At 36.3% G+C, this 14483-nt stretch overlaps 1 protein-coding gene across 1 annotated transcript in view; it reads right to left on the minus strand.

Moving 5' to 3' along the window:
- The window catches only part of LOC111044466 (transducin-like enhancer protein 4), a 202902-nt gene that overhangs the window by 8509 nt on the left and 179910 nt on the right, over positions 1-14483 (minus strand). The window contains 3 exon segments of the mRNA XM_039435578.1: positions 2437-2652; positions 5504-5683; positions 7716-7965. Coding sequence (XP_039291512.1) covers positions 2437-2652; positions 5504-5683; positions 7716-7965 — 646 coding nt within the window.

Here is a 14483-nt window from a genome sequence, read left to right on the forward strand (position 1 = left end):
TATAGAATAGATCATTGTGCTGATATATATTTTAATGGAGTAGTAAGTATACCTTAAGGTGCGTACAGACTTTCGCTCTGCTCCGCAACCGAACGTCACTCGAGCAGAGCGATTGATGATCGACCGGGGAGCAAGAGTGGAACGCGAGAAGAGCTAACATCTCCCGTAACGTTCATGATCGGTGCGAATGCAGAGCGGGGCGGAGCAATTGCAGAGCGATGGCGGAATGAGGGCGGAGCTTGCGCGGAGCGGGTTGGAGGCGCGTATATCTGTACGCAGCTTTAATACGCAGATTAATAGAATCAATGGAAAAAAAATGCATGGTTGCCTGTAAAGTCGGTATACGGGCGAAAGTTTTATGTGACAACGACTTTGAGTGGTAAAATAATAATTTTAATGTGAATTTTCATTCGTATGGTACGAAGAGCGTTGCCAGCCTGGGAAGTAGTGGCGCAGGAGATTGCTTGCGGCGCCTGCCCAGGTTGACTGCTCCGTTTCACTCTCTCTCCAGGTGAATGCCTTCGGGTTGCTGCTGCGTTGCTCGCCACTGCTCCTATTCGTGCTCTTTCCATACGACCGTGAACCGAAACGAACGCTCTCACTCGCTCTCATTGTGAGCGCATAACGTGGGAACGTAACGCAGTTTCTTGAAGTGTCACCCGGCAAACCAATTTATAAGACGTTGTCACGTCAAAAACTTAATTGAAGACCGCAGTGGCAGGGATTCCAGAAAATCTCAGAAGAGAGAAAGAAAAAACATTTACCAGACAGGCAAAACAGTCAAACCGGTAATATCAATGATAAAATGAATACCAATCAATTGTCCGGAAACGTTGAAGTCGTGTTGGTCACCAAGCATAACGAGATTGTAGTAGTTCTTCTGAAGCTTTCCAACCAATCTGGTACAGACACCTGTCCACCCTCTTCCTAAACACTACCAAACAAAGCGGGTTACGTCTAATGAGAGATTTTGGAGGTTAGCAGTCCACTGGTCGATCCATTGTTTAGAATAACAATAAGGATAGGCGGACGTTAAGAATGGGAGGACTTGGGTGTCATTAATCATCAGAGACAGTGACGGAGGAAGGCCACAAACGAATGTGTATACTCTGATGATGATTCAATCAGTACCTACCACCTCCCATAGAAAGGAATCAGTTGTTAAGCAAACATCGAACAGCTTTCAGCTTTGAACAGTTCAAATTCATCTTCATTATAGCCTATTTATAATATATTTATATAAAAAAATTTACAATTCCAACAAGTTTTATCAATCAAATAGATAAGTACCGCAAAGATATCAAGAGGATTGAAGATCAACTTCACATCTGTAGTAATCTACATCTACAAGCAATCACAAATTTCAAGTTTATGCCATTCTACAATCGTTATGGTTAGTATATAAAAGCGAAATGACTCTCATATTTTAATCACATAATATATTCTATCAACTAACAGAGCTCAAAATCTGCATTTGAACTCTAGGCGCTCAAATCCCAAAAATTAATTATCAGATAAAATTTCCAGAGATTTTTTTCATTTTGAAAAATTGATAATACCCGAGCCGAATGTTTCCACTATCACCAGTAATAATACCCGAATCGAATTTTTCAACATTATGTAAATTGTTCATTGGATAGAAATATTCTTTAACAAATGATTCCTTTTTAAGGCTGTGCAAAGGCTAAAAATAAAGTTTCTAATGTTTGAATTTTTGGGACAGAACATTTCAAATTTGGTAGGAGATAACTCCATGAAATTCAGAGGATAAATTCTTCATGGTATTGTTGATTATATAAAACAAAAATTCTCTGAAAAGATCATTTTTTGAGAAAGTTATTCATTTTACAAAAAAATGACCAAAAATAACTCAACAAAAAGTTATTTTTAGTAAATTGAATAACTTCCTCAAAAATTGATATTTTCAGAGAATTTTTGTATATTCAATCAACAATACCATGAAGAATTTATCCTCTAAATTTGATGGAGTTATCTCCTACCGAATTTGAAATGTTCTGTCCCAAAAATTTAAAGTTTAGGCGCTCATATCTCAAAAAGTAATGATCGGAAAAAAATGTTTTCCTGAGAAAACTTTTTCATTTTGATAGCTTGATGATATACAAATCGAAAAACATTGAGAAATATCACCAGTAGAAATTATGTTTAGCCTTTGCACAGCCTTAATGACATCCATGTCCTCCCATTCACAGCGTTTGCCTATCCTTATTGTTATCCTGAACAATGGATGGACTCAGAATGGTCTCAAAATGGATGGATCCTGAACACTCAGTGGACTACTTTTTCCCTGATCGCTCATCGGACGACGCCTATGCTTCCCTATTCACCCCTGGCACATTTCTGTACAAAATATTATATTTGATATTTCAAATTTGATTATGAATCAGAAATACACTTCTGAGCAAAATTTATGTTTACCTGTGAAGAGAAGTCGTGCTGTTGCAACTGACGGCCCTCCCTCAGATCCCAGGAGCGCACAGTGTTGTCGAGGCCGCCCGTCCACAGCTTGGTGCCATCAGCGCTGATGTCAATGCATGACGCACCGTCAGTGTGGCCTTGGAACTGTCGCACAAGCGTCTGGTTCTGCAGGTCCCACACGGCTATGTTGCCATCCGAACAACAGCTGAAGCACACCCTGCATACAACAACACCCTATAGAGTACTAATCTTATTTTCCAACATTACTACTAAACTGAAGTTTCAATTCAATCCAATTTATTTCCACATGGAATTACAAATTTGTACAATATAATTCAGTTACAATAAAATAATTGAATTGAATTGAAAATTTCTTTATTCATCAAAATGCACAAAATACATCTCAACAGTGTCAAATTACAACAAGAATTATTACTCTTCAATGTTTGATTCCATTACGAACTGCTTGTTAAATAATCACTTTGAACAATTAATTACGACATAGCAGTCAGGTATTTATATAAATAAAAGCTATTAGCTTCTACTTACATTAGTGTAGCGCTTTCGGACACTAGTTCCTTCATCAACACTGGCTGTCACTTCCGTTGTTGAATACATATGGTTAGTAAGCAGCGTGGGTTGTGGGAGTGGCGGGAATTTTTGAATTAATAAGCAGCAACCCAGTTGCTTTGAGTTAGTAAGCAGCAAATAAGCAGCAACCCACGCTGCTTACTAACCATATGTATTCAACAACGGAAGTGACAGCCAGTGTTGATGAAGGAACTAGTATCCGAAAGCGCTACACTAATGTAAGTAGAAGCTAATAGCTTTTATTTATATATATACCTGACTGCTATGTCGTAATTAATTGTTCAAAGAATTATAAATATCGTATAAAATCATCCTTTACACATAAAGAAGTCACAAATTTTGATAAAAAACAAGATTCTAAAATCTTGCAGTCAAATTGACATACTCCTGCAAAGAGTATAGGGATAGTCCCACCAAATATTCCTTCAATTTTTTTTGTAGGTATTCAACCTCCTCTATTTCTTTCAACTCTCTAGGAAGTATATTGAAAAATTTCCCTCCCATAAAAAATGTTTTTTTTTCTTAAAGAAATCCAATCTATGCCTCTCCTCGATCCTTCCAAATCTGGTGTTGTAGCCATGTGTTTCGTTTCGTGATCCTCTTGACGAGTATTTTTTAAAGTGCATGACTACGTCAAAAATATATTGCCCATAGTTTGTTAAGATTCCAAACTGTGGAAAAACGAGTTTTACTGAGTCTAATCTTTTTAACTTCATTATTATTCTGAGAGCTCTTTTTTGTTGTAATAGTATCTTGTCAAGGTTACTTTTGGTTGTACTTCCATAGATAGCAAGTCCGAATGCCAGATGAGAATGTATTAAAGAGTGGTACAGGGATTTCATTGTCTGTATTCTGTAATATTAGCAACAGAGTTGAAATTTTTAAATTCCCAGTTTTTTAACAAAATTTAATATCTATCTTATATGTGTTTATCAAATACTTCTAAAGGTTTAGGAACAAAACGTTTTTTTGGAAGTGAATTTTTCATGAAGGAATTTCAAAAGGCAAGATTACGAATGTATTCCAACTTCAAAATTAATGAAAGTGTTATTGTGCATTACATTATCAGTGGATTTTGAATTCTCAATTTGAAGCTCAGATTTTGCAGGCCGGACACATCAATGTCTCCCGGCTACATAGGCCAAACAATTTATTGACTCTTTGATTTTGTATTGGCCTATGAGTACATATGGATATATATTATATGATAAAATAATAAGTATATTTTTAATTTAAAAATGGTTTTTGTGTGATTGAATTGTGGATAATTGAGTGTACTATTAAAGAATGCTGAAGTGACACATAGCCTAGCAACATTTGGACTGTTGTATAAATTACAATTGGAACCATTTTGGGCGTAAGCCTGTGGCACTTTCCTGTAAGTTGTGTAATTCTAAATGATTAAATAAATAAAGATAAATTACATTAGATTTTGTTTTAAAATTGAAGTAAACAAAAATTGAAATAACAACATTGATAAGTGGAATCCCCCAAGAAGACTATACGTCTGTGAATGGAGGAGAGTTTCTAGAAGCAAGCTAATAACAAAATGAAAGTAAATAGAGAGTGAATAAGTAACAAGAGAAATAATAAATATAATGTAAGTTAACATATGCTAGAATGATAGAGTGCAACCATAGATAAACAATACATAGCGTAAGTAGACATCCCATGGTGTAGGGCGTTTGCGTCGGTGTAGGGCGTTTGTGTCGCAACTTTTACTGTTATCTCAAGCCGATAGTTCACGTAGTTCTTTCCCGTGAAGCTGTGTGACGCTGGTAGTCTCTCATATTGTGCCGTTCATACACTCTCACCCCAACAAAACAGTAAAAATCGACAGTAATCGGCTTGAGTTAACATTAAAAGTTGCAACATAAACGCCCTATACCATGGGATATCTACTCACGCTATTGTTACTCTATGGTGAAACCTACAAAGTATTGCACTCCCTTGCTGTGTTTGTCACCATTTCTGAAGAATAATCAAATAAAGATAAAGTACTCGAATGGAAAGAAAGTGCTAAAAAAGAGCAGGAGGACCCAAGACCGTGACGATGTATTTATTAATTTGTAGAGAATCCGAAATCGCTCCCTTAAGTTTCCTTGAGCTTCATTCAGATATTTGAGATACTTTCAAAAAATCCACTTAATTACAAATCAAGTCTCTTCAATCAGGAAGAAGATCCACAACATCAATATTTACTCTACATTACTACTAAACATGCGTTGCATTACTATCAATACAGAGTGGGGCAGAGCCAATTGACGAGTTTGGAAGGAAATTGACGAGATTACCAACGAAACCTACTGTCAAATTATTCTTATGGAAGAGATATTCAGCTGTTTCCATAATTATTTTCACAAATTCTGTTTTATTAAAAGGTGCTGGTTTCAAAGATTACGATGAAACAGTTCGTGAGCGAGTTCTCCAACCCAGGGGGTCACTATTTTTGGCAAACTAGTTGAGGTTATGTTACCTTTGAGTCAGGACTGATGGCCAGCGCATAGCAGGCGGGGGCACTCGAAGTGAGTTCGGCCTTGATGCGGGGCGTCGGCGACGCCAGGTCCCAGATGGACAGGTTGCTTGCCTCGCCGCCAACAATCAGGGTGCGGCCGTCGGGCAACAGCTTCACCGACCGAATGTAATTGTCACGTTGCTGCAACAACACAAGTCATGCGCTTCTTTAAGAACATATTATTTTCAAGGGTTAAAAACAAAGATGAAAATCATTTATTTCAATTTATGTTAAATCTTTTATAAAATAGAAGAAACTGAATACAGATAATTATCAATTAATTTATTTATAATCTGTATACACTGCATTCGAACACCAACAGTTCTCATTTATTCTATCATTTATTTGCCAATCATAGAGTTAACAATCATAAATAAAACAAATACTTCATAAAGAAATGCAGTAAAAACTTAAACTTGAATTTTTAATTGGCGTTGGCAGTAAAATCTAATTTAGAGTGCCAGCAACAAGTACCAAAGGATGTCATTTAATTGACCGAGCGAAGTGAGGTCTAAGATTCAAGTCGACGGTTTTGCATTTCTTTTTATGTTTATGTTTTCATGTTCCGCATTTACAGCGAAACCCAGCAATAGATTTTCATGAAATTTGACAGGTATGTTCCTCTTTGAATTTCGCATCGACGTATGTATACGGTTTTTTGAAATTTTGCATTTTAAGGATAATACAAAAGGAAAAGGAGTCTCCTTTGAACGCCAATATTACCGTAAAAATCTGACTTTAGAACAATTATCATCATAAATCAGCTGTCAAGTGGACTATAATACTACCCGTTCAAAAACATCGAACATCTTGAAAATGTATCTTTCTATCAACATTAGTAGACAATTGACTATAATACCACCCGTTCAAAAACATCAAACATCTTGAAAATGTATCTTTCCATCAACGTTGTAGACAGTTGCAGCCAGACCTGATAACAGCGCTCACACTCACATTCCGGGATGCACATTACCGTATATGAGCTGTCTGCGGCATACTGTTAAATTTCTTGTAGGAATACGGTAATGAGGATCATCAAAATGTTACAGTGATAATTGCAAAATGTAATTGCAGTGTATTCTCTGTTCTACAGTGAGGTCCACGTTATAATGGCAGTGAACGATTGACAATAGTGATGCTATCCTTGTCTATCATGCAACAGAGCGAATAGTGCTATCTCTCTCTAGCTTTGCAATGTTGTCAGTTTGCCAGAAATATTTAATTTTTACTTTTGATTTAATTTTTCTACCAAGATCGACGAACTACTTAAGACCGTCTGCCGTTTAAAGACAGCGCTACACACTACAAGACCCGACCAAAACAGACGGTAATAGACCGTCTGTGGTCTTTGGTCAAATCCGGCATATCGGCAGACGGTCTAAAAATCATTAATCGGTCTATATTTTATACAGACAGCCCTACACACTACAAGACCAAACCTGAAGTCGGGTCCACACTGAACAAATGATCGACAAACATGTTTGTTGAAACAAGTTGTGCAAATTTTATTATTTTTGACAAACAATATTTGCCCGTGACCAGTGTGGACACGTCACAAAAGAAAATATTTGTAAGCACTGAAGCTTTTATATTTCACAACAAACTCTGGAAATGTTTTGAAAAACCAGTAATTTTTTTTACAAACAATGATTGTCCAAACTTTTAAAAATGTTTGTCCCTGAGCCCCTCAACAAACATGTTTGCCGAACATGTATGTCAAACATTTGTTCAGTGTGGACTCGGCTTTGGACCATCTCAAGTCTGGTCTTGAAATGTGTAGGCGGATTTGGATTGGATGTGATTATTAGTTAGGTTAGGTGTAGTTAACTGTTAGGTTAGGTATGATTAGTTACCAGACAGTCGAGCTGCGAGACAGGCGACTTGGAGCCGGGTTGACTGATGTCCCAGACCTTCACGCATCCTTTGCCGCTGGTAGACAAACTTGGTTAGGTTGGGTGTGATCATTTGTTAGGTTAGGTGTGTTTAACTGTTAGGTTAGGTATGATTATTTACCAGACAGTCAAGCTGCGAGACAGGCGACTTGGAGCCGGGTTGACTGATGTCCCAGACCTTCACGCATCCTTTGCCGCTGGTAGACAAACTTGGTTAGGTTAGGTGTGATCATTTGTTAGGTTAGGTGTGTTTAACTGTTAGGTTAGGTATGATTATTTACCAGACAGTCGAGCTGCGAGACAGGCGACTTGGAGCCGGGTTGACTGATGTCCCACACCTTGACGCATCCCTTGCCGCCGGTGTAGACGTACTTGGTGGGGTTGGAGATGGTGACGGCGCAGACCACCTCGCCGTGAGACAGGGTGTTGATTTGGCGCGCATGCCGTGGAATGCCCGGACCAATCAGCGCATCCGGCGGGAACGGCACCGGCTGCATTTGACCCTCGGCGCTCACGTGGAACGAGTATGCCCTGCAAACACACAAACACATTCACTAACATACCACAAACACACTATCTCCTTCTTCAACACACTTCCGTCTCCATGGCGGAGGTTGGCTATCATGATGGCGATTTCTATTTTATTCACAGCTGCTCTGAATAGGTCGTTGGATGTACACTGGAACCAATCCCTTAGAGCCTGTTCACATGACAGCGATTTACGGCGGTTGATCAAGTTGCCAGGTATGGGGAAACACATGGGCCCATATTATTAAAACCAGAGCAAATGCTCATGAGCAAGAGCATGGAGCATAAGGTTTTGCTCATGAGCAAAAGGTAGAAGCAAAAGCATTTGCTCATCTTTATATGAATAAGCTCTAACTTATACTCTTACCTTATGCTCCTGAACTCTGGAGCAAATGCTCACGTATTTTAGAGATTTTTCACCAGCTGATTCGCTTTTGTAACCTTAGTTTGTTTTTATAGCTCACGGAAGCGCTAAATATGCAAGTAGGGTGCACCGCTTGTGTTTGCGTCGTCTGCTCTGTTTTCTATTTATGAATAGAGTTTTAGATTAGTTGAGTTTAGAATTTTGAAATAATAGCGTGAAGAAATGCCATCTCTTTAATAATCTTCAGCATTATTCTTATAATATCAATAGCCTTCTTATAATCGTCTACACTCTCATCTTCTTAAATGCCTATTTCCTATTATGTGATGGCTATCTTTTGTATTTATTCTTTTGTAGGGATAATGGTGATATATAACGTGGTTGAATCTAAAAAGAGTTTTATAGTTCTCAACTATTGGTTGTGATCGTATCTGGTATTATTCATACGAATTAGTTGAGCTATTTTACTATGAGCAAAAGGTGATAAGCTGCTCTAGACTAGACTCACCTTTTTTGAAGCATTTGCTTCAAAAGTTGAGCAAATGCTCTAGCTTATTCATACAATTTTGAGCAGAAGCTTTTACTTTTGAGCAAAATGCTCAAACTATTTTTTTGATGAGCATGAGCAAAAGGTTTTGCTTACGTTTATTCATAGAAAATGAAGCAAATGCTCCATATTTCAGAAGTATAAGCAAAAGTTCAAGTCTATTCATATGGTGCCGTACACATGCATCACTCGGTTTGAGTAGTCGCCGGCGAATCGCGGCGGTTGTAGTCTCCAGTCCAACCGCTCGGTTGTCGCTCGGTTGACGGGCGGCTCGATATACTAGAGCAGGCATGAGAGCGTACACATGTCTTCAGTCAACCGAGCGGTTTCGAGCAGAGCAGTCCACATAGTGCACATTCTATTACAATTTCAGTTCAATAAAAATTTATTCTATTACAATTTTCAGTTCAGTTAGTTAGTAAGTTCAGTTTAGTTAGTTTGTAGAGGATCATAGTTCATAGTAGTATCTAGTTCAGTTTAGTTTCAAGTAGTTCATAGTAGAAATATGTAAGTAAGCCTAAGATCCTTTGACACTAAATAATTGTTTATCGATGAAGTGGCGAAAAGAAAGTGCATTTGGGACATGGATTGCTCGGATAACAGCAATAAAGTTCTGAAAAGGTTTGCTAGGCAGGAGATAACAGACATTTTTTCAGAGAGCAGCAGTTCACAGGAGCAAAAAACAGCCTTAGGTGTATACTAGGACTAGTATAATTATAGTATATGGCTTATAATTATAGTATACATAATTTCATTATGTATTTGGAATCTTTTAAAAAATCTGGTGTGGCGCACTCACAAAACATTCCTTGCCGTTATGAAAATTGATCACCTGACGCAAGTGTTCACGCGCATTTCAAGTCTACTATTCAAATATCTTAGCCAGCTGGTGACAGGACAATAACGCTGTAGACATACGAGGTCTGCTATCTCTTCATAGTGAATGATTTAATAGAATCAACAGTTTGCAATTGAATAATCACATTTTCTCGAATTTCGAGCTTATTTTCAATTTTAGGTGAAAATATTACTGAACATTAATTGTAGAGATTTTTATGCTCAATCTTTTTCACTTGAAATTTTTTGTTTAAATTGTATCTGGAGCCTGTTAATTGAAATCTAGAATAACACCTTGCATTGATGGGGCGGAGCTCCTGAAATTTTTACAGGTATGGGACTTATGGCAGTTGATAGAGCTTATAAATGACTATTTTAGGTATAAATTTGATCAAAATCGTTGGAGCCGTTTTCGAGAAAATCGCGAAAACCCCTGTTTTTGACAACATTTTCGAAATTTTAGCCCGCCATCTTGAATTGCATTTGATCGAAATTGTTCCTGTCGGATCCTTATAGTGTAAGGAACTTAAGTTCCAAATTTCATGACATTCCGTTAATTTGGAGATGAGATATCGTGTACACATACGCACATACACACACACACACACAGACCAATATCCAAAAACCACTTTTTTGGACTCAGGGGACCTTGAAACGTATAGAAATTTAAAAATTGGGTACCTTAGTTTTTTTCGGAAAGCAATACTTTTCTTACATATTATGGTAATAGATAGGGCAAGGAAAGTAAAACAGATCTACCGACGGCTGTTGGGCTGTTGGATGACGCAATGATTATAACAGCTGATTTTTATTTCTGTGTGTGGCCAGCTCACAAATCTTCTCCCATAAGTATTACATGTGAACTTTGCAGGACCGTAGGAAAGAGTCCTGAAGTCGGATTATAAATTTGATAGGCCATAAACCTGGTCCTGAACATAACGAACACAACTGAAAAAATCATCAAATTCGGTGCACACATAAAAAAGTTGTCTAATGTCAAAATTTGAGGCTTTTTATTTATATAGATAGATTAATTTCATAATAATTTTCATAATTAAGATGAAATATTTTGTTAATTAATTAATGTTAAAAGACGATCTGGCAACAGAGCAAATCGAAAAAGAGATAGCTCTATCCGCTTTGTTGAATGATAGGAATAACATTCCTAATCAGACACTGCCATTATAACGTGGACCCCACTATAATCAAGGGAAAAATCTAGCAAAATTAACAGTTTAAGTTTCCAGAAGAATTAAAATAGAATAAAATATAGCATTCTTCAATCACTAGTATTGTGTGGTTTCAAAAATAGATTAATTTCTTCCGTACAAGGGGAAAAATTCCAAATTCGAATGCAATTCTTGTATTAAAAATTGATAATGGTAGTCAAATTTATAAATTGTAAATTTGAGACATACGACATATTTTACTTACTTGTTGAATAAAGATAATAAAAAATTGTCAATACCACAGATTCCATTCAAAGTAGAAAGGCAGGTTTCGGTTGTTACACCATTGTCAATCTCTGATAAACTCCAAGTTATTAATATTATCCAAGTTTATCAGAGATTGACAATGGTGTAACAACCGAAACCGGTCTTTCTACTACTTTTAATAGAATCTGTGGTTTTTGAAAATTTTCTTAGTAGTTTTATTCAATATGAATAATTGCCACCTTATCAACTTCTCAACTACACAATGAAAGGAAAAAACGAATAGAGTTTCCAGAAAAATTAACAAAGAATCAAAGAAAACATACAATCAGGTACTAAGTAGTGTGGGGTTATGAAAAAAGAATATTTTCTCCCGTACAAGGGGTTGGATTCCAAATCAGAATACAATTCTCCTATTGACAAATTGATGAAATGGTAATGATGTAAATCTGAGACATAAAAAATATTTTACTTACAAAAGGAAATTACTAAGATATTGCATTTATTGAAATGCTAATGAATTAATAATTATTATAGAACATTCAAGTATAATGCTAAAAATATGAATTTTCGTTTAATAATAATGATAATAATGATTTCTTACTTACTTGTGTTCAAGTTGAACATAATAGTAACTTTTAACAGGCATTGTGAATTACCAACAAAATAAGACTGATGAAAACAATAATACACAATAATAGAACCAAAACAATAATTGAAATGATGGATAAACTCGAAGCACTGTCTATAATGAATGTTGGGCAACAAATAACAGTTAGGCAACTGGTTCAATGATGATTGACGCACTACAATGTAGATAAAATGAGTGGATGAAGAAAAAATGGTGCACTTTGCACCAGATTGCGCCGATTTTACTAGAGTGAGGTCCACGTTATAATGGCAGTGTTTGATTAGCAATGGAATCGCTTTCCTTGTCTATCATTCAACAAAGCGGATAGCGCTATCTCTTTCTCGCTTTGCTCTGTTGCCAGATCGTCTTTTAACAATGAATTAACAAATATTTCATCTTAATTTTATTATGAAGATTCGTCATGAGATTATTGAAAAATAAAATGTCTTGCCTAATAAAATATAATTGATTATTTTGAACGAGGATGAACAGTTAATATTACATCAATAAACCTATATCAGCTACCGTCTATAGAAGGCATTAACAAAACAGAGGATCGGCAACGTTTTTCTCCTATCTTTCTCCACTGCCATTATAACGTGGGCCTCACTATAGAATTTGCGGAACTGTATTCAATCACTAATCTTATTAAAAGAAACTATCTGGGGAGTTCTTACAACACTAGTGAATAAAATATTGATATCTGGGATTTTAATTTTTCTCATTTCAAGTTATTCTGAGAAACATTGATGATTATTATTGTTTTTAATTGTTCTTATTTTTAGTGAATCTATCACCCTTCAAGATAAAACCGCAATTATTATTAAATGATATTCTAGTTATTTGATCAAGTCATTCATCATCCAGAATTGAGAGATTTGTGTGGAATGGACCTTAATTGATTTTTTCAAAGTAATATCGAAGTGTTTTTATCTTAACTAACAGGAAATTTCATTATTATTATGTTACAAGTTTCCAGTACGTCAAGTTTTCAAAGTGTCTATAGTTTTCAGTTTGTCTTTTATAACTTTTAGTTTTCAGCGTATCAAGTTCTCATTCCATCAAGTGTACAGTTTCTCAATTTTTTAGTACATCAAGTTTTCAGTGTGTAAAGTTCTCATTTCGTCAATTATTTTTCAGTTCAAAAATTTTACATCAAGTTTCATATTTTCATTTAACGTCAAGTTCAATATTCATCAAGTTTCCAGAAAACTTTTTCAGTACAAGTTTTCAGATTGCTTTTAGCTTGTGGAGAGAAAAATAGCGTTCGTAACGCATCCAAAAATATTTTGCTCACTATCCGACTAATATCATCTATTTGTGCTATCTCTTTTCTCTATAGTAATAGTGAGTCGATAGAATGAAAACTAGAATCTAGTGTCTATAGTGAGGTCCACGTTATAATGGCAGTGGAGAAAGATAGGAGAACAATGTTGCCTAATGGTCTTGTCAATGCTTTCTATAGACGGTAGCTGATACACGTTTATTGATGTAATATCAACTGTTCATTCTTGTTTAGACATGGACCTCATCATAGTCATTGGTTCCAGCTATACAAATAAGAATTAACTGGAATCCTGGCATTTGCTTGAAAATTACATGGAACTAGCAATTGCTAGCTTTTATCATAGAGAAACAATAGCGTAAGTAGATATCCCATTGTTTAGGGCAGGGGTCTCCAACCTTTTTTATCCAAGGGCCACATTGTTAATTCTTGGGAGGCTTAGAGGGCCAATAACAAGGATGTACGTGCAATTTGACTTGTGGGGACACACACGACGGGGGATTTGGGGGGTGTAAAATTATCATACCTCCATTAAAATAATATGAGGAGTTTCAAGTACATTTAATTAAAACACAGGAAGAAACAAACCAATTCATTCCATTTTATTACAAAGTCCAATTTATTGAGTGTAAAAAGGTCATAAGAAAACTTGACAATTTACAAATTTACAAAAGGTTACTAAGCTGAAAGAGAATACTTATTTTTAGTGAGAAGAGATTGCATTTTTTTCCACTTTGAATGTCCGCCTATTTAGGATCAAACTTTGTGGTTCCGATCATAAAAATTGATTTCAAATGTTCATCTGACAAAGAAAATCCGTATTTGAATTTAACAAACATCATTTTTGAAAATGTCTGCTCACACCAAGGTAGATCCAAAAAGCTGTTTGTTTACAGCTAATTTTACACTGATTAAGAAATGTATTTATTTACATAAAGAATAATACAAATTACATACAAATGGAGTGACTAGTAAGAGAAGAGTACTGAATTCACAGTTGTTGTCAAAAATGTGAATAAATAATATTTTTAAAAAACTGTTGCTATAACTCTCGGCGGGACGGACAAAATCCATCCGCGGGCCGGATGTGGCCCGCGGGCCGTAGGTTGGAGAGCTCTAGTTTAGGGAATTTATGTCGCAACTTTTACTGTTATCTCAAGCCGATTACTGTCGATTATTGACAATTTTTACTGTTTTGTTGGGGTGATAGTGTATGAGCGGCACAATTTGAGAGACTACCAGCGTCAGACAGCTGCATAGGAAAGAACAATCGCCAGGTGTCGTCCGAATTCTGGCAGGTGATTTCAATTGCGATACGTTGAATGTTGCCCCTGGCTCTGTTGAGGAGCATTATATCGATATTTTGAGTGACGCAGGATTTGTGCCCTGTATTGACAAGGTTACACGGCCGGCCAGCGGAACCT

This window comes from Nilaparvata lugens, chromosome 9, assembly GCF_014356525.2.
Source record: "Nilaparvata lugens isolate BPH chromosome 9, ASM1435652v1, whole genome shotgun sequence".
NCBI lineage: Eukaryota > Metazoa > Arthropoda > Insecta > Hemiptera > Delphacidae > Nilaparvata > Nilaparvata lugens.